The sequence below is a fragment of the Salmo salar genome, chromosome 15, assembly GCF_965601325.2.
Source record: "Salmo salar chromosome 15, fSalSal1, whole genome shotgun sequence".
Taxonomy (NCBI): Eukaryota; Metazoa; Chordata; class Actinopteri; order Salmoniformes; family Salmonidae; genus Salmo; species Salmo salar.
Genome location: NC_138305.1, coordinates 115,210,635 through 115,238,038, shown reverse-complemented (window position 1 = coordinate 115,238,038; position 27,404 = coordinate 115,210,635). Strand labels below are relative to the sequence as shown.

The window sequence follows — 27,404 nt, the reverse complement described above, 5'->3', positions numbered from 1 at the left end:
CTGGATGTCTGACAGTAGGAGACAACAGGTACAGCAGGTTATAGGTCTGTCTTAACTAAGGTATACATCTGTCTGTCTGGGTGGCTGGCAGAAGGAGACAACAGGTACAGTAGGCTACTGGCTGTGATAGATACAGTATTGTCTGTGTAAGAAACTGATTGCAAAGTTAAGAATGCACATTGTATTCCACAGGGATAGGTAGACGCAGGCTGCGGCTGAATTATACAGTTCCTGTTTGTCTCTGTGTGAAATTCTGTTTTATTAATCAATATCAAATCTAAAAACATTGCAATAGGTAGTCTGTCTGACGTTTGATCATCAGAATTACACTCTCTCTCTCGTTTCTACAGAGGAAACACCAGGCGATGTACGATGAGTTTGTAAAGAAGAAGGATATGAAGAGAGAAGCCTACTCCTCCTCATCCTCCTCCATCCATCCCTACTCCTCAGCCTCCCTTCACAGCCTGGCCAACGGAGGAGGCCATCGCTGCAATCACTCCATCACCGCTGGAGGAGGAGGGGTGGGAGTAGTAGGAGGCATAGGGGGAGGAAGAGAGGGAGCAGGAGAAGGGGTGACGAAGTTCCACAGACACGACCCTCGCCAGGTGTGTGTGTGTGTGTGTGTGTGTGTGTGTGTGTGTGTGTGTGTGTGTGTGTGTGTGTGTGTGTGTGTGTGTGTGTGTGTGTGTGGTGTGTGTGTGTGTGTGTGTGTGTGTGTGTGTGTGTGTGTGTGTGTGTGTGTGTGTGTGTGTGTGTGTGTGTGCGTCCACGGTAACGGAATTACGTTTTGACTCCGTTTTTTTTACTTAAACCTCTTATGGCTCAAATCCCGTTAACGGGATCGATTTGACAACATCCGGTGAAATGGCAGAGCGCCAAATTCCCCAAAAATATATAAAAAATATTTAACTTTCATACATTCACAAGTGCAATATACCAAATTAAAGCTGAACTTCTTGTTAATCTAGCAACCGTGTCAGATTTCCAAAAGGCTTTACAGCGAAAGCAAACCATGCTATTATCTGAGGACAGCACCCCATCAAACAAACACAGACAATCGTATTTAATCCCGCAAGGCGCGGCACAAAATTTAGAAGTAACGATATAATTCATGCCTTACCTTTGACGACCTTCTTCTGTTGGCACTCCAATATGTCCCATAAACATCACAAATGGTCCTTTTTGTTTGATTAATTCCGTCGTTATATCTCCAAAATGTCCATTTATTTGGCGCGTTTGATCCAGAAAAACACTGGTTCCAACTCGCGCAACATGACTACAAAATATCTCATAAGTGTCGTGTCTTTGGCTATGCCGGATTAAGTGATATGACATGCTAACCTATAAAATCCTTTCTCTAATTAATATTACCTGATTAAGCTAATCATGTAAATGTAATTAACTAGAAAGTCGGGGCACCACGGAAGAACGTTTATAGAGCCGTTATCTTCCGAATAAACTCTTAAAATACTTAGTAATATTTTACATCGATAGCAGTCAATATTAACCCTTATCTTATTTTCAGTCTCATAATGAAAGTTGTAAATTCTTGGCCATCTTCACGAACCCTGGCTAACAAGTTGAATCAGCAATACAAAATTGGGTTTAATTATTTATTTACTAAATACCTAAACTTATCACACAGAATTACAAATACACAGAATACAAATGATGTCATACAGAATTCACCCCTGGTGAACGGAACCTGTATGAAAGCTGGTTACACAAAGGAAAGGGGGTTGGGCTTGAATGAAAGAGCGGGAAGACTTAGGAACAGAGAAACAGCAGCTATGCTATCGTAAATACATTATCTTATGCATTCTAAATTACCGCCCATTTGGAAAAGGGAAATGCAATAAATATTTACTCTGAGCTGCGCTTCGGTAGATTGGTCGTAGATGCTGGCCGGGTTGGCCAACAGATATTCCTGTTTTCGGAAGAATGTCAATGGTGGTCAATTGGATACGTGGTGGAATCTTCGTCTGGTTGTTAGACTGGATCCGTCGTCCGTCCTTTCCTAGCCCACGTCTACAGCGGCCGCTGCTAACTCAATGGCTAGGAAGTAGCACTTCTGTAGTGAATAAGCTCAAAGTTCATACCAGTTCATACCATAGCTCACGCCGAGGTTGGCTTAGTTCTGTCCTTGACATGTGTGTCCTTCTAACGTAGAGGCTGCAGACCTCACGTGCTGGAACAACCTGGTTATTTTTTTGTCAAAGGCTTATATAGTGGAGAGGGGGGAAGGATGTGTTTCATCGTTTATAACTCCTCCTCTTCACAGGGGTGGGCCACTGATCAAGCAGGGCACTTTCCTTATGAAAACCCAATTCTCTCGTTTGGAAGCTAAAATTACATTTAATCTCCTAACAAACAATTTCAATATCAAACATTTCAATTGCATAACAATTCCATGTTACTCTGATAACTAGAGGGTGTATACTTTCTCAGGTACAGTTTATGTCGTCGTGTCATCAGTCATAATGTCTCAGATAACAACGAACTGACATCCCTACTCATTACGTTCCAAAGCATATTTCCAACTGGTTTTATTACCCAAATATGCTTCCTTTCCCCATTTGTTTGATGTTCCCAGACTCTCTATATTTAACACAGGCTATTCAAGTCCTTCAGTAGGGTCAGAGAGGGGAAGGGAGAAAGGTATTTATGGGGGGGGGGGGGTCATAAACCTTACCCACAGGCCAACGTCATGACATAAGTTACTTGTAATCTTTGTCCAAACATTTCAAACAACTTTCCTAATACAACTTAAGTATTTTTTTTTACGTAAATAATCGATAAAATTTAAGATGGGATAAACTGCGTTCAATACCGGAGGAAAACAAAGTGGAGCTTTTCAGGTCACGCGCCTCTATCAAACAGTACACTTCACTCTACCCTCGTTCTGAACAGGGCTACTTCATTACACAAAGGAAAAACATCAACCAATTTCTAAAGACTGTTGACATCCAGTGGAAGCGATAGGAACTGCAAGCAACTGCCTTAGAATTCTAGATTCTCAATGAAATTCATTGAAAAGAGAGTGACTTCAAAAAAAATAAATCCTGGATGGTTTGTCCTCAGGGTTTCGCCTGCCAAATAAGTTCTGTTATACTCACAGACATCATTCAAACAGTTTTAGAAACTTTAGAGTGTTTTCTATCCAAATCTACCAATCCATATACATCCATATCCTAGCATCTGGGCCTGAGTAGCAGGCAGTTTACTTTGGGCACGCTTTTCATCCGGACGTGAAAATAGCGCACCCAAGCCATAAGAAGTTAAACATTTTTGCCAAACAAAAACTATTGATATAAAAGTTCAACAAATTAAAGTCCATGAACAAGGACTACTTTTAACAATTTCCACTGAAAAATTTACTAAAACTAATTTAATGTCAGAACTGTGCAAACCTATAGTAAAATCAGTTTTATATATTTTTTTTTTTTTTTTTTTTTGTGCGACCACATTTTCCAAAAACGTATCTGCTCTGAATTAACATTCAAAGATGTCTGCATAAATAATGGGGTGTCAGCTATTACATGGCACCGTGAGTTTGCGAATATCTCTTTTGGCTATTGAACTACAATTAGTGAAGTGGATCAACACCCGCTAACAGAATTACATCATGGGTCCCTGATCTGTACTATACAGAATTACATCATGGGTCCCTGATCTGTACTACAGAATTACATCATGGGTCCCTGATCTGTACTACAGAATTACATCATGGGTCCCTGATCTGTACTATACAGAATTACATCATGGGTCCCTGGTCTGTACTATACAGAATTACATCATGGGTCCCTGGTCTGTACTATACAGAAATGCATCATGGGTCCCTGATCTGTACTATACAGAATTACATCATGGGTCCCTGGTCTGTACTATACAGAAATGCATCATGGGTCCCTGATCTGTACTATACAGAAATGCATCATGGGTCCCTGATCTGTACTATACAGGAATTACATCATGGGTCCCTGATCTGTACTACAGAATTACATCATGGGTCCCTGATCTGTACTATACAGGAATTACATCATGGGTCCCTGATCTGTACTATACAGGAATTACATCATGGGTCCCTGATCTGTACTATACAGAATTACATCATGGGTCCCTGATCTGTACTATACAGAATTACATCATGGGTCCCTGATCTGTACTATACAGAATTACATCATGGGTCCCTGATCTGTACTACAGAATTACATCATGGGTCCCTGATCTGTACTATACAGAATTACATCATGGGTCCCTGATCTGTACTATACAGAATTACATCATGGGTCCCTGATCTGTACTACAGAATTACATCATGGGTCCCTGATCTGTACTATACAGAATTACATCATGGGTCCCTGATCTGTACTATACAGAAATGCATAATTATGGCTTCAATGTTGTTCTCATGTTTCATAAGTTTGGACATCACAGTAGAGGTCCGTATGGTAGGGTGAAGTTCAGTAGAGTTTAGTACAGTAGGGTAGGATTCAGTAGAGTTTAGTACAGTAGGGTAGAGTTCAGTAGAGTTTAGTACAGTAGGGTAGAGTTCAGTAGAGTTTAGTACAGTAGGGTAGAGTTCAGTAGAGTTTAGTACAGTAGGGTAGGATTCAGAGTTTAGTACAGTAGGGTGGAGTTTAGTAGGGTGGAGTTTAGTAGGGTGGAGTTTAGTAGGGTGGAGTTTAGTAGGGTGGAGTTTAGTAGGGTGGAGTTTAGTAGGGTGGAGTTTAGTAGGGTGGAGTTTAGTAGGGTGGAGTTCAGTACGGTGGAGTGTACTGTAGGGTAGAGTACAGTACTGTAGGCTAGATTTCAGTACAGTACAGTGGGCTAGATTTCAGTACATTTCAGTAGGCTAGAGGTCGGTACAGTACGGTAGAGGTCGTTTTAGTAGAGTACAGTAGTGTACTGTACATTAGTGTACTGTACAGTAGGGTGAAGTTCATGACAGTAGCGTTCAGTACGGTAGGGTGGAGTTCAGTACGGTACGGTGGAGGTCGTTTTAGTAGAGTAGAGTACACTAGTGGGAAGTTCAGTACAATAGAGTAGGGTAGTGATCAGTAGAGTAGGCTACAGTTCAGTACAGTGGGCTAGATTTCAGTACAGTTCGGTACAGTGGGCTAGATTTCAGTACAGTTCAGTACAGTGGGCTATAGGTTGGCACGGCAGGCTAGGCTATAGGTTGGCGCGGCAGGCTATAGGTTGGCACGGCAAGCTGTAGGTTGGCACGGCAGACTAGGGTAGAGGTTGGCACGGCAGGCTAGGGTAGAGGTTGGCACGGCAGGCTAGGGTAGAGGTTGGCACGGCAGGCTAGGCTAGAGGTTGGCGCGGCAGGCTAGGCTAGAGGTTGGCGCGGCAGGCTAGGCTAGAGGTTGGCGCGGCAGGCTAGGCTAGAGGTTGGCGCGGCAGGCTAGGCTAGAGGTTGGCGCGGCAGGCTAGGGTAGAGGTTGGCGCGGCAGGCTAGGGTAGAGGTTGGCGACGGCAGGCTAGGGTAGAGGTCAGTTTAGTATGGTAAAGTACAGTACACTAGGGTGAAGTAGGGTAGAGGTCAATACAGTAGCCTAAGGTTCAGTGCAGTAGCCTAAGGTTCAGTGCAGTAGGCTAGAGTTCAGTGCAGTTCAGTGCGGTGGGCTAGAGTTCAGTGCGGTGGGCTAGAGCTCAGTGCAGTTCAGTGCGGTGGGCTAGAGCTCAGTGCGGTGGGCTAGAGCTCAGTGCGGTGGGCTAGAGCTCAGTGCAGTTCAGTACGGTGGGCTAGAGGTCAGTACTAGAGGTCGACCTAGAGGTCGGCATGGCCAATAAATTAGGGCCGATTTCAAGTTTTCATAACAAACGGTAATCGTCATTTTTAGACGCCGATTGTGGCCGATTACATTGCACTCCACGAGGAGACTGCGTGGCAGGCTGACTACCTGTTATGCGAGTGCAGCAAGGAGCCAAGGTAAGTTGCTAGCTAGCATTAAACTTATCTTATAAAAAACGATCAATCTTAACATAATCACTAGTTAACTACACATGGTTGATGATATTACTAGTTTATCTAACGTGTCCTGTGTTGCATATAATCAATGCGGTGCCTGTTAATTTATCATTGAATCACAGCCTACTTCGCCAAACGGGTGATGATTTAACAAAAGCACAATCGTTGCGCGAATGTGCCTAACCATAAACATCAATGCCTTTCTTAAAATCAATTCACAGAAGTATATATTTTTAAACCTGCATATTTAGTTAAAAGAAATTCATGTTAGCAGGCAATATTAACTGGGGATAATGTGTCACTTCTCTTGCGTTCATTGCACACAGAGTCAGGGTATATACAACAGTTTGGGCCGCCTGGCTCGTTGCGAATTCATTTGCCAGAATTTTACATAACTGTTAGATAACATTAAAGGTTGTGCAATGTAACAGCAATATTTAGACTTAGGGATGCCACCCGTTAGATAAAATACGGAACGGTTCCGTATTTCACTGAAAGAATAAACATTTTATTTTCGAAATGATAGTTTCCGGATTCGACCATATTAATGACCTAAGGCTCGTATTTCTGTGTGTTATTATAATTAAGTCTATGATTTGATATTTGATAGAGCAGTCTGACTGAGCGGTGGTAGGCAGCAGCAGGCTCGTAAGCAATCATTCAAACTTAACTGCGTTTGCCAGCAGCTCTTAGCAATGCTTGAAGCACATCATTGTTTATGACTTCAAGCCTATCAACTCCTGAGATTAGGCTGGCAATACTAAAGTACCTATTAGAACATCCAACAGTCAAAGGTATATGGAGTACAAATAGTATAGAGAGAAATAGTCGATGCGTCATAATTCCTATAATAAATACAACCTTAAACTTCTTATCTAGGAATATTGAACCACCAGCTTTCATATGTTCCCATGTTCTGAGCAAGGAACTTAAACGTTAGCTTTTTTACATATTGCACTTTTACTTTCTTCTCCAACACTTTGCTTTTGCATTATTTAAACCAAATTGAACATGTTTCATTATTTATTTGAGACTAAATAGATTTTATTTATTTATTATATTAAGTTAAAATAAAAGTGTTCATTCAGTATTGTTGTAATTGTCAATATTATTTATATTTATTTATATATTTTATATATATAATATTGACAATTACAACAATACTGAATGAACACTTTTGATTTATATGTATGTATGTATGTATGTATGTATGTATGTATGTATGTATGTATGTATGTATGGGGGCCGATTTAATCGGTATCGGCTTTTTTTGGTCCTCCAGTAATCGGTATCGGCGTTGAGAAATCATAATTGGTCGATCTCTAGTCAGTATGGTAGACTAGATTTCAGTACGGCAGGCTGGAGGTCGGTACGACAGGCTAGGGGTCGGTACGGCAGGCTGGAGGTCGGTACGACAGGCTAGGGGTCGGTACGGCAGGCTGGAGGTCGGTACGGCAGGCTGGAGGTCGGTACGGCAGGCTGGAGGTCGGCACGGCAGGCTAGGGGTCGGCACGGCAGGCTAGGGGTCGGCACGGCAGGCTGGGGGTCGGCACGGCAGGCTGGGGGTCGGCACGGCAGGCTGGGGGTCGGCACGGCAGGCTAGGGGTCGGCACGGCAGGCTAGGGGTCGGCACGGCAGGCTGGGGGTCGGCACGGCAGGCTAGGGTAGGGGTCAGTTTAGTACTCTACACTAGGGTGAAGTTCGGTAGAGGTCAGTACAGTAGGCTAGATTTAAGTTCAGTACATTAGGCTAGAGTTCAGTATGGTAGGATAGGGGTCGGTAGGGTATAGAGGTCGGAACGGTAGGGTATAGAGGTCGGTACGGTGGGGTATAGAGGTCGGAACGGTGGGGTATAGAGGTCGGTACGGTGGGGTATAGAGGTCGGAACGGTGGGGTATAGAGGTCGGAACGGTAGGGTATAGAGGTCGGTACGGTAGGGTATAGAGGTCGGTACGGTAGGGTATAGAGGTCGGTACGGTGGGGTAAAGATGAGTTCAGCATGGTAGGCTAGAGGTCAGCATGGTAGGCTAGAGGTCAGCATGGTAGGCTAGAGGTCAGCATGGTAGGCTAGAGGTCAGCATGGTAGGCTAGAGTTCGGTACAGTAGGGTAGAGGTCAGTACGGTAGGGTAGAGATCAGTTCAGTAGGGTAGGGTTCAGCACGGTAGAGTAGGATAGAGATCAGTACAGTTCGGATACGGTAAGGTGGAGGTCGGTTCGGTAGGGTGGAGGTCGGTACAGTTCAGTACATTAGGATGGAGTTCAGTAGTGTAGAGGTCAGTACAGTACATTAGGGTAGGGTAGTGATCAGTATAGGTTCAGTACAGTAGACTAGATTTCAGTAGAGGTCAGTAGGCTAGGGTAGAGGTCGGTTCGGTAATGTAGGGTAGAGGCCAGTAGGGTAGAAGTCAGTACAGTTCAGTACATTAGGGTAGAGGTCTGTCTGGGTAGAAGAGGTCGGTTCGGTAAAGTAGGGTAGAGGAGGTCGGTTCGGTAGTGTAGAGGAGGTCGGTTCGGTAGGGTAGAAGTACAGTTCAGTACAGTATGGTAGGGGTCAGTACAGGTAGTACAGTTCAGTACAGTATGGTAGGGGTCAGTATGGTAGGGGGTCAGTATGGTAGGGGGTCAGTATGGTAGGGGGTCAGTATGGTAGGGGGTCAGTATAGTATAGTAGGGGGTCAGTATAGTATAGTAGGGGGTCAGTATAGTATAGTAGGGGGTCAGTACGGTAGGGGGTCAGTACAGTAGGGGGTCAGTACGGTAGGATAAAGTACAGTATATTACTGTACATTAGGGTATAGTTCGGTAGGGGTCAGTATGGTAGGGGTCAGTATGGTAGGGGTCAGTATGGTAGGGGGTCAGTATGGTATGGTAGGGGGTCAGTATGGTAGGGGGTCAGTATGGTATGGTAGGGGGTCAGTATGGTAGGAGTCAGTATGGTAGGAGTCAGTATGGTAGGAGTCAGTATGGTAGGGGTCAGTATGGTAGGGTACAGTAGGGTAGGGGTCAGTATGGTAGGGGTCAGTATGGTAGGGGTCAGTAGGGTAGGGATCAGTACAGGAGGGTAGGGGTCGGTAGGGTTGGGGTCGGTAGGGTAGGGGTCAGTACGGTAGGGTCAGTACGGTAGGGGTCAGTATGGTAGGGTAAGGGCAGGAGGGTAGGGGTCGGTAGGGTTGGGGTCGGTAGGGTAGGGGTCAGTACGGTAGGGTCAGTACGGTAGGGGCCAGTATGGTAGGGGTCAGTATGGTAGGGGTCAGTATGGTAGGGGTCAGTAGGGTAGGGGTCAGTAGGGTAGGGGTCAGTAGGGTAGGGGTCAGTAGGGTAGGGGTCAGTAGGGTAGGGTAGGGGTCAGTAGGGTAGGGTAGGGGTCAGTAGGTTAGGGGTCAGTAGGGTAGGGGTCAGTATGGTAGGGTAGGGGTCAGTAGGGAAGGGGTCAGTGGTGTAGGGGTCAGTATGGTAGGGTAAGGGTCGGTAGGGTAGGGGTCAGTTGGGTAGGGGTCAGTACGGTAGGGTAGGGGTCAGTAGGGTAGGGGTCAGTACGGTAGGGTAGGGGTCAGTATGGTAGGGTAGGGGTCAGTATGGTAGGGTAGGGGTCAGTAGGGTAGGGGTCAGTACGATAGGGTAGGAGTCAGTATGGTAGGAGTCAGTATGGTAGGGGTCAGTATGGTAGGGTACAGTAGGGTAGGGGTCAGTATGGTAGGGGTCAGTATGGTAGGGGTCAGTAGGGTAGGGATCAGTACAGGACGGTAGGGGTCGGTAGGGTTGGGGTCGGTAGGGTTGGGGTCGGTAGGGTAGGGGTCAGTACGGTAGGGTCAGTACGGTAGGGGTCAGTACGGTAGGGGCCAGTACGGTAGGGGTCAGTATGGTAGGGGTCAGTAGGGTAGGGGTCAGTAGGGTAGGGGTCAGTAGGGTAGGGGTCAGTAGGGTAGGGGTCAGTACGGTAGGGGTCAGTAGGGTAGGGGTCAGTACGGTAGGGGTCAGTAGGGTAGGGGTCAGTAGGGTAGGTTAGGGGTCAGTAGGTTAGGGGTCAGTAGGGTAGGGGTCAGTATGGTAGGGTAGGGGTCAGTAGGGAAGGGGTCAGTGGTGTAGGGGTCAGTATGGTAGGGTAAGGGTCGGTAGGGTAGGGGTCAGTTGGGTAGGGGTCAGTACGGTAGGGTAGGGGTCAGTAGGGTAGGGGTCAGTATGGTAGGGTAGGGGTCAGTATGGTAGGGTAGGGGTCAGTATGGTAGGGTAGGGGTCAGTAGGGTAGGGGTCAGTACGATAGGGTAGGGGTCAATTGGGTAGGGGTCAGTAGGGTAGGGGTCAGTAGGGTACGGGTCAGTAGGGTAGGGTAGGGGTCAGTAGGGTAGGGGTCAGTAGGGTAGGGGTCAGTAGGGTAGGGGTCAGTAGGGGTCGGTAGGGTAGTGGTAAGTAGGGTAGTGGTAAGTAGGGTAGGGGTCAGTAGGGTAGGGGTCGGTACGGTAGGGTAGGGGGTCAGTAGGGTAGGGGTCAGTAGGGTAGGGGGTCAGTAGGGTAGTGGTCAGTAGGGTAGGGGTCAGTATGGTAGGGGGTCAGTATGGTAGGGGGTCAGTATGGTAGGGGGTCAGTATGGTATAGTAGGGGGTCAGTACGGTAGGGGGTCAGTACGGTAGGGGGTCAGTATGGTAGGGGGTCAGTATGGTATGGTAGGGGTCAGTATGGTAGGAGTCAGTATGGTAGGAGTCAGTATGGTAGGAGTCAGTATGGTAGGGGTCAGTATGGTAGGGTACAGTAGGGTAGGGGTCAGTATGGTAGGGGTCAGTAGGGTAGGGATCAGTACAGTAGGGGTCAGTATGGTAGGGTAAGGGCAGGAGGGTAGGGGTCGGTAGGGTTGGGGTCGGTAGGGTAGGGGTCAGTACGGTAGGGTCAGTACGGTAGGGGTCAGTACGGTAGGGTAGGGGTCAGTATGGTAGGGGTCAGTATGGTAGGGGTCAGTATGGTAGGGGTCAGTATGGTAGGGGTCAGTACGGTAGGGATCAGTAGGGTAGGGATCAGTAGGGTAGGGATCAGTAGGGTAGGGGTCAGTAGGGTAGGGGTCAGTACGGTAGGGGTCAGTACGGTAGGGGTCAGTAGGGTAGGGGTCAGTAGGGTAGGGGTCAGTATGGTAGGGTAGGGGTCAGTAGGGTAGGGGTCAGTAGGGTAGGGGTCAGTAGGGTAGGGGTCAGTATGGTAGGGTAGGGGTCAGTAGGGAAGGGGTCAGTAGGGTAGGGGTCAGTATGGTAGGGTAAGGGTCGGTAGGGTAGGGGTCAGTTGGGTAGGGGTCAGTAGGGTAGGGGTCAGTACGGTAGGGTAGGGGTCAGTACGGTAGGGTAGGGGTCAGTAGGGTAGGGGTCAGTACGATAGGGTAGGGGTCAGTTGGGTAGGGGTCAGTAGGGTAGGGGGGGTCAGTAGGGTAGTGGTCAGTAGGGTAGGGGTCAGTAGGGTAGAGGTCAGTAGGGTAGGGTAGTGGTCAGTAGGGTAGTGGTCAGTAGGGTAGGGGTCAGTAGGGTAGGGGTCAGTAGGGTAGGGTAGGGGTCAGTGGAGTAGGGGTCAGTAGGGTAGGGATCAGTAGGGTAGGGTAGGGATCAGTAGTGTAGGGTAGGGGTCAGTAGGGTAGGGTAGGGGTCAGTACGGTAGGGTAGGGGTCAGTACGGTAGGGTAGGGGTCAGTACGGTAGGGTAGGCGTCAGTAGGGTAGTGGTCAGTAGGGTAGGGGTCAGTAGGGTAGGGTAGGGGTCAGTTGGGTAGGGGTCAGTTGGGTAGGGTAGGGGTCAGTAGGGTAGGGGTCAGTAGGGTAGGGGTCAGTAGGGTAGGGGTCAGTAGGGTATGGGTCGGTAGGGTAGGGATGGGTAGGGTAGGGATGGGTAGGGTAGGGTTCAGTAGGGTAGGGTTCAGTAGGGTAGGGATCAGTAGGGTAGGTTAGGGGTCAGTATGGTAGGGTAGGGGTCAGTAGGGTAGGGGTCAGTACGATAGGGTAGGGGTCAGTTGGGTAGGGGTCAGTTGGGTAGGGGTCAGTAGGGTAGGGGTCAGTAGGGTAGGGTTCAGTAGGGTAGGGTTCAGTAGGGTAGGGATCAGTAGGGTAGGTTAGGGGTCAGTAGGGTAGGTTAGGGGTCAGTAGGGTAGGGTAGGGGTCAGTAGGGTAGGGGTCGGTAGGGTAGGGGTCGGTAGGGTAGGGGACGGTAGGGTAGTGGTAAGTAGGGTAGTGGTAAGTAGGGTAGGGGTCAGTACGGTAGGGGTCGGTACGGTAGGGTAGGGGGTCAGTAGGGTAGGGGGTCAGTAGGGTAGGGGTCAGTAGGGTAGGGGTCAGTACGGTAGGGTAGGGATCAGTAGGGTAGGGTAGGGATCAGTAGGGTAGTGGTCAGTAGGGTAGTGGTCAGTAGGGTAGGAGGCAGTAGGGTAGGGGTCAGTACGGTAGGGTAGGGGTCAGTACGGTAGGGGTCAGTAGGGTAGGGGTCAGTTGGGTAGGGGTCAGTTGGGTAGGGTAGGGGTCAGTAGGGTAGTGGTCAGTAGGGTAGGGGTCAGTAGGGTATGGGTCAGTAGGGTAGGGTAGGGGTCGGTAGGGTAGGGTAGGGGTCAGTAGGGTAGGGGTCAGTAGGGTAGGGGTCAGTACGGTAGGGGTCAGTAGGGTAGGGTAGGGGTCGGTAGGGTAGGGGTCGGTAGGGTAGTGGTAAGTAAGGTAGGGGTCAGTACGGTTGGGGTCGGTACGGTTGGGCTCGGTACGGGTCAGTAGGGTAGGGATCAGTAGGGTAGGGGTCAGTACGGTAGGGTAGGGGTCAGTACGGTAGGGTAGGGGGCAGTACGGTAGGGTAGGGGTCAGTAGGGTAGGGTAGGGATCAGTAGGGTAGTGGTCAGTAGGGTAGTGGTCAGTAGGGTAGGAGGCAGTAGGGTAGGGGTCAGTACGGTAGGGTAGGGGTCAGTACGGTAGGGGTCAGTAGGGTAGGGGTCAGTTGGGTAGGGGTCAGTTGGGTAGGGGTAGGGGTCAGTAGGGTAGTGGTCAGTAGGGTAGGGGTCAGTAGGGTATGGGTCAGTAGGGTAGGGTAGGGGTCGGTAGGGTAGGGTAGGGGTCAGTAGGGTAGGGGTCAGTAGGGTAGGGGTCAGTACGGTAGGGGTCAGTAGGGTAGGGTAGGGGTCGGTAGGGTAGGGGTCGGTAGGGTAGTGGTAAGTAAGGTAGTGGTAAGTAAGGTAGGGGTCAGTACGGTTGGGGTCGGTACGGTTGGGGTCGGTACGGGTCAGTAGGGTAGGGGTCAGTAGGGTAGGGGTCAGTAGGGTAGGGGTCAGTAGGGTAGGGGTCAGTAGGGTAGGGGTCAGTACGGTAGGGTAGGGGTCAGTACGGTAGGGTAGGGGTCAGTACGGTAGGGTAGGGGGCAGTACGGTAGGGTAGGGGTCAGTAGGGTAGGGTAGTGGTCAGTAGGGTTGGGATCAGTACGGTAGGGTAGGGGTCAATAGGGTAGGGGTCGGTAGGGTAGTGGTAAGTAAGGTAGTGGTCAGTACGGTAGGGGGTCAGTACGGTAGGGGGTCAGTACGGTAGGGGGTCAGTACGGTAGGGGTCAGTACGGTAGGGGTCAGTAGGGTAGGGATCAGTTGGGTAGGGTTCAGTACGGTAGGGTCAGTACGGTAGGGTAGGGGTCAGTACGGTAGAGTAGGGATCTGTAGGGTAGGGGTCAGTATGGTAGGGGTCAGTAGGGTAGGGGTCAGTACGGTAGGGTAGGGATCAGTAGGGTAGGGTTTGGGTCAGTAGGGTAGGGTCAGTAGGGTAGGGTCAGTAGGGTAGGGGTCAGTACGGTAGGGGTCAGTACGGTACGGTAGGGGTCAGTAGGGTAGTGGTCAGTAGGGTAGGGATCAGCAGGGTAGGGTACGGTAGGGTAGGGGTCAATAGGGTAGGGGTCAGTAGGGTAGTGGTCAGTACGGTAGGTAGCGTAGGCGTCAGTAGGGTAGTGTAGGGGGCAGTATGGTAGGGTAGGGTAGTGGTCAGTAGGGTAGTGGTCAGTAGGGTAGTGGTCAGTAGGGTAGTGGTCAGTAGGGTAGGGGTCAGTAGGGTAGGAATCAGTAGGGTAGGAATCAGTAGGGTAGGGTAGGGGTCAGTAGGGTAGGGGTCAGTAGGGTAGGGTAGGGGTCAGTAGGGTAGGGTAGCGGTCAGTAGGGTAGCGGTCAGTAGGGTAGGGGTCAGTAGGGTAGGGTAGGGGGCAGTAGGGTAGGGTAGTGGTCAGTACGGTAGGGTAGGGGGCAAGTACGGTAGGGTAGGGTTCAGTACTTTAGGGTAGGGGGCAGTAGGGTCGGGGTCAGTAGGGCAGGGGTCTTAACGTCTACGTTATTGTGTTGATGTTAGTTGGCGGGGGTCTTAACGTCTACGTTATTGTGTTGATGTTAGTTGGCGGGGGTCTTAACGTCTACGTTATTGTGTTGATGTTAGTTGGCGGGGGTCTTAACGTCTACGTTATTGTGTTGATGTTAGTTGGCGAGGGTCTTAACGTCTACGTTATTGTGTTGATGTTAGTTGGCGGGGGTCTTAACGTCTACGTTATTGTGTTGATGTTAGTTGGCGGGGGTCTTAACGTCTACGTTATTGTGTTGATGTTAGTTGGCGGGGATCTTAACGTCTACGTTATTGTGTTGATGTTAGTTGGCTGGGGTCTTAACGTCTACGTTATTGTGTTGATGTTAGTTAGCGGGGGTCTTAACGTCTACGTTATTGTGTTGATGTTAGTTGGCGGGGGTCTTAACGTCTACGTTATTGTGTTGATGTTAGTTGGCGGGTGTCTTAACGTCTACGTTATTGTGTTGATGTTAGTTGGCGGGGGTCTTAACGTCTACGTTATTGTGTTGATGTTAGTTGGCGGGGGTCTTAACGTCGACGTTATTGTGTTGATGTTAGTTGGCGGGGGTCTTAACGTCTACGTTATTGTGTTGATGTTAGTTGGCGGGGGTCTTAACGTCTACGCTATTGTGTTGATGTTAGTTGGCGGGGGTCTTAACGTCTACGCTATTGTGTTGATGTTAGTTGGCGGGGGTCTTAACGTCTACGTTATTGTGTTGATGTTAGTTGGCGGGGGTCTTAACGTCTACGTTATTGTGTTGATGTTAGTTGGCTGGGGTCTTAACGTCTACGTTATTGTGTTGATGTTAGTTGGCGGGGGTCTTAACGTCTACGTTATTGTGTTGATGTTAGTTGGCAGGGGTCTTAACGTCTACGTTATTGTGTTGATGTTAGTTGGCAGGGGTCTTAACGTCTACGTTATTGTGTTGATGTTAGTTGGCTGGGGTCTTAACGTCTACGTTATTGTGTTGATGTTAGTTGGCGGGGGTCTTAACGTCTACGTTATTGTGATGTTAGTTGGCGGGGGTCTTAACGTCTACGTTATTGTGTTGATGTTAGTTGGCGGGGGTCTTAACGTCTACGTTATTGTGTTGATGTTAGTTGGCGGGGGTCTTAACGTCTACGTTATTGTGTTGATGTTAGTTGGCAGGGGTCTTAACGTCTACGTTATTGTGTTGATGTTAGTTGGCGGGGGTCTTAACGTCTACGTTATTGTGTTGATGTTAGTTGGCGGGGGTCTTAACGTCTACGTTATTGTGTTGATGTTAGTTGGCGAGGGGTCTTAACGTCTACGTTATTGTGTTGATGTTAGTTGGTGAGGGTCTTAACGTCTACGTTATTGTGTTGATGTTAGTTGGCGGGGGTCTTAACGTCTACGTTATTGTGTTGATGTTAGTTAGCGGGGGTCTTAACGTCTACGTTATTGTGTTGATGTTAGTTGGCGGGGGTTTTAACGTCTACGTTATTGTGTTGCTGTATTTCTAATACCTTATAAGACTTTCTGGTAGATGTTTTCTAAGACCCCTATTACATCAGTTTGTCCAGAAATCAGCCTTTCTTATGTCTATGGGTCCTTTTCGACTGAAAAGCCTGTGTTGTGTGTTGTAGTTTTAGTGTGTTATAGACAGTGCTGTGTTTGACTTCATCTTGTTCATTGTATTATTAAGCAATAAGTCCCAAGGGTGTGTGGTATATGGCCAATATACCACGGCTAAGGGCTGTTCTTAGGCACAACTCATCCAGGTGCCTTGTTGCTGTTATAAACTAGTTACCAATGTAATTATGGGGCATGTCGTTCTGCCCCTGAACAAGGGAGTTAACCAACTGGTCCTAGGCCGTCATTGAAAATAAGTATTTGTTCTTAACTGACTTGACTAGTTAAATAAAAGTAAAATAAAATTAGAGCAGTTAAAAATGCATGTTTTGTCATAACCGTGATATATGGTCTGATATACCATGGCTGTCAGCCAATCAGCTTTCAGGGCAGGAACGACACAGTTCATAATTAATAATAAACCTGTTAGTTGATCCATACTTACCCTCCCTACTGCTGATCTCTGAATGTTGAACCAGGTTTACAGTAACATCTCTTACCCTCCCTACTGCTGATCTCTGAATGTTGGACCAGGTTTACAGTAACACCTCGTTATCCTCCCTACTGCTGATCTCTGAATGTTGAACCAGGTTTACAGTAACACCTCTTACCCTCCCTACTGCTGATCTCTGAATGTTGGACCAGGTTTACAGTAACACCTCTTACCCTCCCTACTGCTGATCTCTGAATGTTGGACCAGGTTTACAGTAACACCTCTTACCCTCCCTACTGCTGATCTCTGAATGTTGGACCAGGTTTACAGTAACACCTCGTTATCCTCCCTACTGCTGATCTCTGAATGTTGAACCAGGTTTACAGTAACACCTCTTACCCTCCCTACTGCTGATCTCTGAATGTTGGACCAGGTTTACAGTAACACCTCTTACCCTCCCTACTGCTGATCTCTGAATGTTGGACCAGGTTTACAGTAACACCTCGTTATCCTCCCTACTGCTGATCTCTGAATGTTGGACCAGGTTTACAGTAACACCTCTTACCCTCCCTACTGCTGATCTCTGAATGTTGGACCAGGTTTACAGTAACACCTCGTTATCCTCCCTACTGCTGATCTCTGAATGTTGGACCAGGTTTACAGTAACACCTCTTATCTTCCCTACTGCTGATCTCTGAATGTTGGACCAGGTTTACAGTAACACCTCGTTATCCTCCCTACTGCTGATCTCTGAATGTTGGACCAGGTTTACAGTAACACCTCGTTATCCTCCCTACTGCTGATCTCTGAATGTTGAACCAGGTTTACAGTAACACCTCTTACCCTCCCTACTGCTGATCTCTGAATGTTGGACCAGGTTTACAGTAACACCTCGTTATCCTCCCTACTGCTGATCTCTGAATGTTGGACCAGGTTTACAGTAACACCTCGTTACCCTCCCTACTGCTGATCTCTGAATGTTGGACCAGGTTTACAGTAACACCTCGTTATCCTCCCTACTGCTGATCTCTGAATGTTGGACCAGGTTTACAGTAACACCTCGTTACCCTCCCTACTGCTGATCTCTGAATGTTGAACCAGGTGCTGATTGGAAAAGTTTACAGTAACATCTCGTTATCTTCCCTACTGCTGATCTCTGAATGTTGAACCAGGTTTACAGTAACACCTCTTACCCTCCCTACTGCTGATCTCTGAATGTTGAACCAGGTGCTAAAGTTTACAGTAACATCTCGTTATCCTCCCTACTGCTGATTTCTGAATGTTGAACCAGGTGCTAAAGTTTACAGTAACATCTCATTATCCTCCCTACTGCTGATCTCTGAATGTTGAACCAGGTGCTAAAGTTTACAGTAACACCTCGTTATCTTCCCTACTGCTGATCTCTGAATGTTGAACCAGGTGCTGATTTGAGAAGTTTACAGTAACATCTCGTTATCCTCTCTACTGCTGATCTCTGAAGCGATAGCTAAGAAGTCCGTTGTCAATCAATCAATCAAATATATTTATATCATCCGATGTCACAAGGTGCTGTACAGAAACCCAGCCTAAAACCCCAAACGGCAAGCAATGCAGATGTAGAAGCACGGTGGCCAGGACAATCTCTGTGTGTGTGTTGTAGTAGGTGTGTAATAGACGGTATTATGTTTGTCTAGGTGCTGATCTCGGAGGCGATCGCAAAGATGTTGGTCCAGGACCTCCAGCCTGCCTCCCTGGTGGATCTCAGAGGCTTCAGAGAGTTACTGCAGCTGTTAGAGCCTCGCTATACTCCCGAACCCCCCAGATACCTCCACACCCAGCTCCTCCCAGCCTACGCCTACCAGGCCCAGCTGGCCACCAGACAAGCCCTGGCCTCAGCCCTCTCTCTCAGCCTCTCTGTCTCCCTCTGGAGGGGTCTCCTTGGGACCACAGCAGGGGCTAACACTGGGTATGTACTCTAAGCCTAACTCTAGTGTAACGGCAGGTCTCAGGTTTCACGAAATTGATGGCTAACATTTTGAAGCTGAGCCCTTTCCTCTTCCTCTGCTGCAGTACAGTCATATCTGACTAAGATCATAACATGGAGTCAGAAGTGCTTCAACCTCGTTAAATATCAGACAGAGATTATTTCACAGAAAATGTTGCTAGACTGTCAGAGTGATGAAAAGTAGCTAACCGCTCTCATTGGGCGGCCCAAGCAGAGCTGTTGCTATGGATACTCAGACTCAGAGCCTCCATGAGCAGAATGCATGCAGAGCGAGTGACAGACGGAGAGGAGCAGCTAATGGATTTACTAACAGAGGAAGTTATTTCTGATTTCCGTCTTTGGGCCGGGCCTTAAATTTGGCTGAAGCAATCGGGCTTAAAATTCATGCCGGTACAGGGCTCAAATGTGCATGGCTAAAATCACCATCTCTGGGTTTTAATATGTCTGTCCTACTGTCCTACTCAGGGTGCCATTTGGGACTATACCTAATATTTTCCTATATAGTTCGCTAGTTTGACACCCTATTTCCTATGTAGTGCACTAGTTTATGACACCCTATTTCCTATATAGTGCGCTAGTTTGACACCCTATTTCCTATATAGTTCGCTAGTTTATGACACCCTATTTCCTATATAGTTCGCTAGTTTATGACACCCTATTTCCTATGTAGTGCACTAGTTTATGACACCCTATTTCCTATGTAGTGCACTAGTTTATGACACCCTATTTCCTATATAGTTCGCTAGTTTATGACACCCTATTTCCTATGTAGTGCACTAGTTTGACACCCTATTTCCTATATAGTGCGCTAGTTTGACACCCTATTTCCTATATAGTTCGCTAGTTTGACACCCTATTTCCTATGTAGTGCACTAGTTTATGGCACCCTATTTCCTATGTAGTGCACTAGTTTGACACCCTATTTCCTATGTAGTGCACTAGTTTAATCTAGGGTTGTTCATTATGATAATCACTGTGTCCCCCTACCCGTCCTGCAGGTACCTGGGCGTGACCTGCCACTTCCTGTCGTCTGATTGGCAGATGCGTTCCGCCCTGCTGGCCTGCCTGCCTCTGGTTGGTGGGCTCTCGGCCAATCGCGTGCTAGCAGAGTTCGAGGAGGTGTGTGTGGCGCATGGCGTTTCGGGTCGAGCGTTCCGTGTCGTGGCTGACCCATTTCCCGCTGAAACTCACCCCTCATGCCGCCTACCAGGGTTCTGTATCCACGGCAACCCGGGAGATGATGCCGAAGAGGAAGAGGAGGAGAGTGGGGATGAAGGAGGAGAGAGGGAAGGAGAGGTAGAACAGGAGGACTGGTGGGAGGGAGGTCTGGGGACCGGCAGGATAGACTGTTTCTGTTGTTCTCTGGGTCAGTGTGTGAGAGATGGACTGCTCTCCTCCTCTCCTCTCCTCTCCTCCACCCTGGCTAAAGCCTCATCCTTCTATAACTACGTCACCTCCGCCGTGCCACACGACAAACTGGTGGGGCTGTTGGGAGGGGGGGTGGAGGGGGGGGTGGGGAGCCGCAGGGCTGGAGAGCGAGACTGGGCCGTACAACTCAAGGTAAGAAGGTCTTAATGTAGTCTAGTTACAACATAGAACAGCCTGCTGGTTTAAACGTGGAAATGGTAACCATTGTCCTCTCCTCCAGCTGTTGCGTGGTCTTCTGGACTCAGCAGAGTTCTTGGAGGATGTGTCTGATCGGGCTGACCTGGTGCTGAGTGGCCAGGAGGTGGCGCTGCTCAGAGAACTGACAGACACACTGGAGCCCTTTACTGAGGCCTGGGACATGGTGCACACGCACAGACAGGTGAGACACACACACACACACACACACACACACACACCCGACAGACAGACAGACAGACAGACAGACAGACAGACAGACAGACAGACAGACAGACAGACAGACAGACAGACAGACAGACAGACAGACAGACAGACAGACAGACAGACAGACAGACAGACAGACAGACAGACAGACAGACAGACGGTGAGACAGACAGACAGACGGTGAGACAGACAGACAGACGGTGAGACAGACAGACAGACGGTGAGACAGACAGACAGACGGTGAGACACACAGACGGTGAGACACACAGACGGTGAGACACACAGACGGTGAGACAGACAGACGGTGAGACACACAGACACAGACAGACAGACAGACGAGAGAGACAGACACAGACAGACAGACAGGTGAGAGACAGACACAGACAGACAGACAGGTGAGAGACACAGACAGACAGACAGGCAGGTGAGAGACACAGACAGACAGACAGACAGACAGACAGACAGACAGACAGGTGAGAGACAGACAGACAGACGGTGAGACACACAGACAGACAGACGGTGAGACACACAGACAGACAGACGGTGAGACACACAGACAGACAGACGGTGAGACACACAGACAGACAGACGGTGAGACAGACAGACGGTGAGACACACAGACAGACGGTGAGACACACAGACTGACAGACAGACGGTGAGACACACAGACTGACAGACAGACGGTGAGACAGACAGACGGTGAGACACACAGACTGACAGACAGACGGTGAGACACACAGACTGACAGACAGACGGTGAGACACACAGACTGACAGACAGACAGGTGAGAGAGACAGACAGACAGGCAGGTGAGAGACAGACAGACAGACACAGACAGACAGACAGACAGACAGACAGGTGAGAGACACAGACAGACAGACAGGCAGACAGACAGGTGAGAGACACAGACAGACAGACAGACAGACAGGTGAGAGACACAGACAGACAGACAGACAGACAGACAGACAGACAGGTGAGAGACAGACAGACAGACGGTGAGACAGACAGACAGACGGTGAGACAGACAGACAGACGGTGAGACAGACAGACAGACGGTGAGACAGACAGGCAGACGGTGAGACAGACAGACAGACAGACAGACAGGTTACTGGTTGTGTTCTTGTCTCCTGACAGGGCGACAGGCACGTCTCCATCAGTCTGGCTCTGCCCTGTGTCCTGGGGCTCCGTAAGCACCTGTCCGAGTGCGTCTCTCCCCAGCTACCCTGCCTGCTGCTGGGCTTGTCTCAAGCCGTAGAGCGCCGCCTGGCTCCCATCCTGGAGGACCCTCTGTACGTCACCGCCACCACCCTGGACCCACAGTTCAAACTCACCTGGAGCTCAGACCCTGACTGGCACAGACAGGTCCTCCTGGACGAGGTCACCAAACACACACAAACACAGGGCCCCAGCATGGAGCTCACCCCTCAGGCCCAGTCCCCTGACGCAGCTTTGTCCCCAGCCTCGTCCCCTCTTCCCTCCTCCACTTCGCTCAGCAGGCCCTGCAAGCTGTTCTCCTTCATCAAGCAAAGGCCCACGGCGCAGGCAAAGAGCGTGGAGCAGGAACTGGCAGGGTACCTGCGTGAGGAGCCCACTGAGGAGGAGCCTCTCCACTACTGGAGACGAAAGACTATAGACTTCCCTCAGCTCAGCCAGGTGGCCAAGCGGGCGTTCACTGTGCCGGCCGGGACCTCCACCGTGGAGACCATCTTTACCTTGGCCAGACACTGGCTCCAACCCGGCAGAGGCAGGGCTCTCCCCAAAAACCTTGAGACACTCATCTATCTCAAAACCAACTATAGGTTACTGTGGACTTAGTGGATCAGCCCTACACCCTAACACAGCTACAGAGGCACTAACACAGCTACAGGCTGGGAATGTTGTCCATGTAACCCGATGGAGACTCAAAAACTTGAAGGCCAATTACAGACTACTGTGGACACTATAGTCCATGTAGCCTACAGGTTTCAGACCTACAGTGCCTTGCAAAAGTATTCATCCTCCTTGGAGTTTTGCCTATTTTGTTGCATTACAACCTGTAATTTAAATAGATTTTTATTTGGATTTCATGTAATAGACATACACAAAATAGTCCAAATTGGTGAAGTGAAATGAAAAAAATTACTTGTTTAAAAGAATCCAATAAAATTACAAACGGAAAAGCGGTGCGTGCATATGTTTTCACCCCCTTTGCTATGAATCCTCTAAATAAGATCTGGTGCAACCAATTACCTTCAGAAGTCACATAATTAGTTAAATAAAGTCCACCTGTGTACAATCTAAGTGTCACATGATCTGTCACATGATCTCAGTATATATGCACCTGTTCTGAAAGGCCCCAGAGTCTGCAACCCCACCAAGCAAGCGGCACCATGAAGACCAATGAGCTCTCCAAACAGGTCAGGGACAAAGTTGTGGAGAAGTACAGATCAGCGTTGGGTTATAAAAAAATATCTGAAACTTTGAACATCCTACAGAGCACCATTAAGTCCATTATTAGAAAATGGAAAGAGTATGGCACCACAACAAACCTGCCAAGAGAGGGCTGCCCACCAAAACTCACGGACCAGGCAAGGAGGGCATTATTCAGAGAGGCAAACATATGGAAGAAGGTACTCTGGTCAGATGAGACTAAAATTGAGCTTTTTGGCCATCAAGGAAAACGCCACGACTGGCGCAAACCCAACACCTCTCATCACCCCGAGAACACCATCCCCACAGTGAAGCATGGTGGTGGCAGCATCATGAAACTGGTCAGAATTGAAGGAAGGATGAATGGTGCTAAATACAGGGAAATTCTTGAGGGAAACCTGTTTCAGCCTTCCAGATATTTGAGACTGGGACGAAGGTTCACCTTCCAGCAGGACAATGATCCAAAGTATACTGCTAAAGCAACACTCGAGTTGTTTAAGGGGAAACATTTAAATATCTTGGAATAGCCTAGACAAAGCCCAGACCTCAATCCAATTGAGAATCTGTGGTACGACTTAAAGATTGCTGTACACCAGCGGAACCCCTCCAACTTGAAGGAGCTGGAGCAGTTTTGCCTTGACGAATGGGCATAAATCCCAGTAGCTAGATGTGCCAAGCTTATAGAGACGTACCCCAAGAGACGTGCAGCTGTGATTAAAAGAGGCTCTACAAAGTATTAACTTTGGGGGGGTGAATAGTTTTGCGCACTCAAGTTTTCTGTTTTCTTGTCTTATTTCTTGTTTGTTTCACACAAAAAATATGTTGCATCTTGTAAATTGCATCTCAAAGTGATCGGCGTGGTGTGTAAATCAAATGAAACAAACCCCCAGAAAATCAATTTTAATTTCAGGTTGTAAGGCAACAAAATAGGAAAAATGCCAAGGGGGGTGAATACTTTCGCAAGCCACTGTAAACACTATTGTCCATGTAGCCTACAGGTTTCAGACCTAAACACTATAGTTCATGTAGTCTACAGACCTAAACACTATAGTCCATGTAGCCTACAGGTTTCAGACCTAAACACTATAGTCCATGTAGTCTACAGGTTTCAGACCTAAACACTATAGTCCATGTAGCCTACAGACCTAAACACTATAGTCCATGTAGTCTACAGCTTTCAGACCTAAACACTATAGTCCATGTAGTCTACAGGTTTCAGACCTAAACACTATAGTCCATGTAGTCTACAGACCTAAACACTATAGTCCATGTAGTCTACAGACCTAAACACTATAGTCCATGTAGCCTACAGACCTAAACACTATAGTCCATGTAGTCTACAGACCTAAACACTATAGTCCATGTAGCCTACAGACCTAAACACTATAGTCCATGTAGTCTACAGGTTTCAGACCTAAACACTATAGTCCATGTAGCCTACAGGTTTCAGACCTAAACACTATAGTCCATGTAGCCTACAGACCTAAACACTATAGTCCATGTAGCCTACAGGTTTCAGACCTAAACACTATAGTCCATGTAGCCTACAGACCTAAACACTATAGTCCATGTAGCCTACAGGTTTCAGACTGCTTTGGACCTAAACACTGTACCCAGCTGACAACAAACATTCCCACAACTTTAGAAAACGAGTCTCATTAGGTCATTAAATTACGTTTTCATACGAATGTTCCTGTGATGTGCAAGGAATGTTTTCAAGAACAATTCATTTTAATGTCAAATAGAACGTGGTTAATATTTCCCCAGTTGTTTTATTTATTACACATCATCAAGGCCCTGCTTCTGTTGCTGAGCCAATCAAGGCCCTGCTTCTGTTGCTGAGCCAATCAAGGCCCTGCTTCTGTTGCTGAGCCAATCAAGGCCCTGCTTCTGTTGCTGAGCCAATCAAGGCCCTGCTTCTGTTGCTGAGCCAATCAAGGCCCTGCTTCTGTTGCTGAGCCAATCAAGGCCCTGCTTCTGTTGCTGAGCCAATCAAGGCCCTGCTTCTGTTGCTGAGCCAATCAAGGCCCTGCTTCTGTTGCTGAGCCAATCAAGGCCCTGCTTCTGTTTCTGAGCCAATCAAGGCCCTGCTTCTGTTTCTGAGCCAATCAAGGCCCTGCTTGGTGAACCACTGATCCACTCATAGTTCTTTGTCTGTTGTCAAGGAGACTCACACACACAGTGCTTTTAACATACTGTTTTCAACTATCATATTTGACACATTTTGACTAACGTGATGACATAGTGCATGTTCATTTTTACAGTAATTATTATTCTCACCTGGGATTTGAACTCACAACCTCTTGGTTCATGGTACTCTGATCTTCCTGCTACACCTCCATATTGGGTCTCAGTTAATCTGACTATTCGCTCATAATTTATTTGATATACTTATTTCAGCAATTTAATGGCTTTCTGTATAATTGTCTGACTTTGGCGGGTCATTTTAACCTGTATTGAATGATACTCCTGAATCACTAGTGTGATCATTAAGATATTTTCTTGAGTGTAATTTCACCAGAGCTGAGATTCCACCTATCAGGCTGTTTCAGATCAAGTGCCTAGGGAGGAGGGGTAAGGGGTTATTCAGGACGGGGCCTAACTATACTGGAGAGGAGGGGTTATTCAGGACAGGGCCTAACTATACTGGAGAGGAGGGGTTAGGGGTTATTCAGGACAGGGCCTAACTATACTGGAGAGGAGGGGTTAGGGGTTATTCAGGACAGGGCCTAACTATACTGGGGAGGAGGGGTTAGGGGGTTATTTAGGACAGGGCCTAACTATACTGGAGAGGAGGGGTTATTCAGGACAGGGCCTAACTATACTGGAGAGGAGGGGTTAGGGGTTATTCAGGACAGGGCCTAACTATACTGGAGAGGAGGGGTTATTCAGGACAGGGCCTAACTATACTGGAGAGGAGGGGTTAGGGGTTATTCAGGACAGGGCCTAACTATACTGGAGAGGAGGGGTTAGGGGTTATTCAGGACAGGGCCTAACTATACTGGAGAGGAGGGGTTATTCAGGACAGGGCCTAACTATACTGGAGAGGAGGGGTTAGGGGGTTATTCAGGACAGGGCCTAACTATACTGGAGGGGTTAGGGGTTATTCAGGACAGGGCCTAACTATACTGGAGAGGAGGGGTTATTCAGGACAGGGCCTAACTATACTGGAGAGGAGGGTTTAGGGGGTTATTCAGGACAGGGCCTAACTATACTGGAGGGGTTAGGGGTTATTCAGGACAGGGCCTAACTATACTGGCCCAATAAGTACATGTTCTAGAGATATCCCTTACTGGGGTAGTGGTTAGGGCTTTCATCATTGGTGCTGGTGGCCTGGGTTTGAGACCCTCTAGAGGAGGCACTCTACTGTCACATTCTTTGCAGTATATATTAATGTTACAACACACCTATCTGGTCTAATTAAAATGAGTTTCTCATTGAAAAAGGGGAGTCTGTATGATTACCCCTTGAGCACCTACTATGACTGCTTTTCCACTACCTTCTGTTCACTATTTATTCATTCTATATAGATGAGCATCTGGGAATCTACATCATGTATATCATTCATTTTAAAGTTCTAAAATGGATGCAGCAACTGCAGATTTCCCCTTTAACATATTGTTATTTCTGTGATTTGTCCCAAGTTATTCTGTTTGCAGTGTGTGTTTATCCACATTAAAACTTGGAGACGGAACTCTGTGTTGTTTTGGTATAACTGACATCATCGTTGCTTAAATGGTACATTTGAGAAAGTAAAGACATGCTGCTGTAAATATAGAATATGAAAATTACAACGTATATTGCTAAGAATGTGACAGTACCCCCTCCTCATGTAAATGTAGATCTGAAACACCTTGATAGGTGGAAGCAATAGGGTGAATGCACTTTGAAGTAAATCTCAGCTGTGTTAAAAGTACACTCAATAAATGCTTTTATTGATCAAAGTAATTCAGGAGTATTATTAAAACAGGTTAATATGCCTCACCAACATTGGACAACTATACAGAAAAGCCCTTCAGTAAATCAAATCAATGATGAGAGCTATATGGTTAAGAGGATTCTGAGAATTGTCTTTTAAAGTTTCTAACCCTCATTGGTGTCAGCCATTTTTATCTTGTTTTCTTTTGAACTTAGCAACATGAATTTGAGTACTATATGCACTGAACTAAAATATAAACACATGTAAAGTGTTGGTCCCATGTTTCATGAGATTAAATAAAAGATCCCAGAAATGTTCCATATTCACAAAAAGCTTATTTCTCTCAAATTTTGTGCACACGTTTGTTTACATCCCTGTTAGTGAGCATTTCTCCTTGGTCAAGATAATACATCCACCTGACACGTGTGGCATATCATGAAGCTGATTAAACAGAATGATCATTACACAGGTGCACCTTGTGCTGGGGACAAAAAGCCACTCTAAAATGTGCAGTTTTGTCATGCAACACAAAGCCACACGTCTGAAGTTTTGAAGGAGCGTGCCATTGGCATGTTGACTGGAGGAATCTCCACCAGTACTGTTGCCAGATAATATAATGTTAACTTTTATACCATAAACCGGCACCAACATAATTTTAGAGGATTTGGCAGTACGTCCAACTGGTCTCACAACTGCAGACCATGAATATGGTGTCGTGTGAACAGAGTGCCCCATGGTGGCGTTTGGGTTATGGTATGGGCAGGCATAAACTACGGACAAAGAACGCAATTGCATTTTATCGATGGCAATTTGAATGCACCGTGACGTGATCCTGAGGCCCATTGTCGTGCCATTCATCAGCCTCCATCATCCCAGGTTTCAGTATGATATTGCACGGCCTCATTGTCACAAAGATCTGTACACAATTGCTGGAAGCTAAAAATGTCCAT

The 27,404-nt window shown here is 47.6% G+C and overlaps 1 protein-coding gene across 1 annotated transcript in view; it reads left to right on the top strand.

The window, feature by feature from the left end:
- Positions 1 to 26,786, top strand: part of si:dkey-109j17.5 (zinc finger BED domain-containing protein 4) — a 32,720-nt gene extending 5,934 nt beyond the window's left edge. The window contains exons 2-6 of the mRNA XM_082962319.1: positions 351 to 605; positions 17,986 to 18,257; positions 19,295 to 19,856; positions 19,945 to 20,103; positions 21,261 to 26,786. Of these exons, the coding sequence (XP_082818445.1) occupies positions 351 to 605; positions 17,986 to 18,257; positions 19,295 to 19,856; positions 19,945 to 20,103; positions 21,261 to 21,941 (1,929 nt within the window). The 3' untranslated portion in view covers positions 21,942 to 26,786. The remainder of the gene's footprint in view (positions 1 to 350; positions 606 to 17,985; positions 18,258 to 19,294; positions 19,857 to 19,944; positions 20,104 to 21,260) is intronic.
- Positions 26,787 to 27,404: the final 618 nt, after the last annotated feature.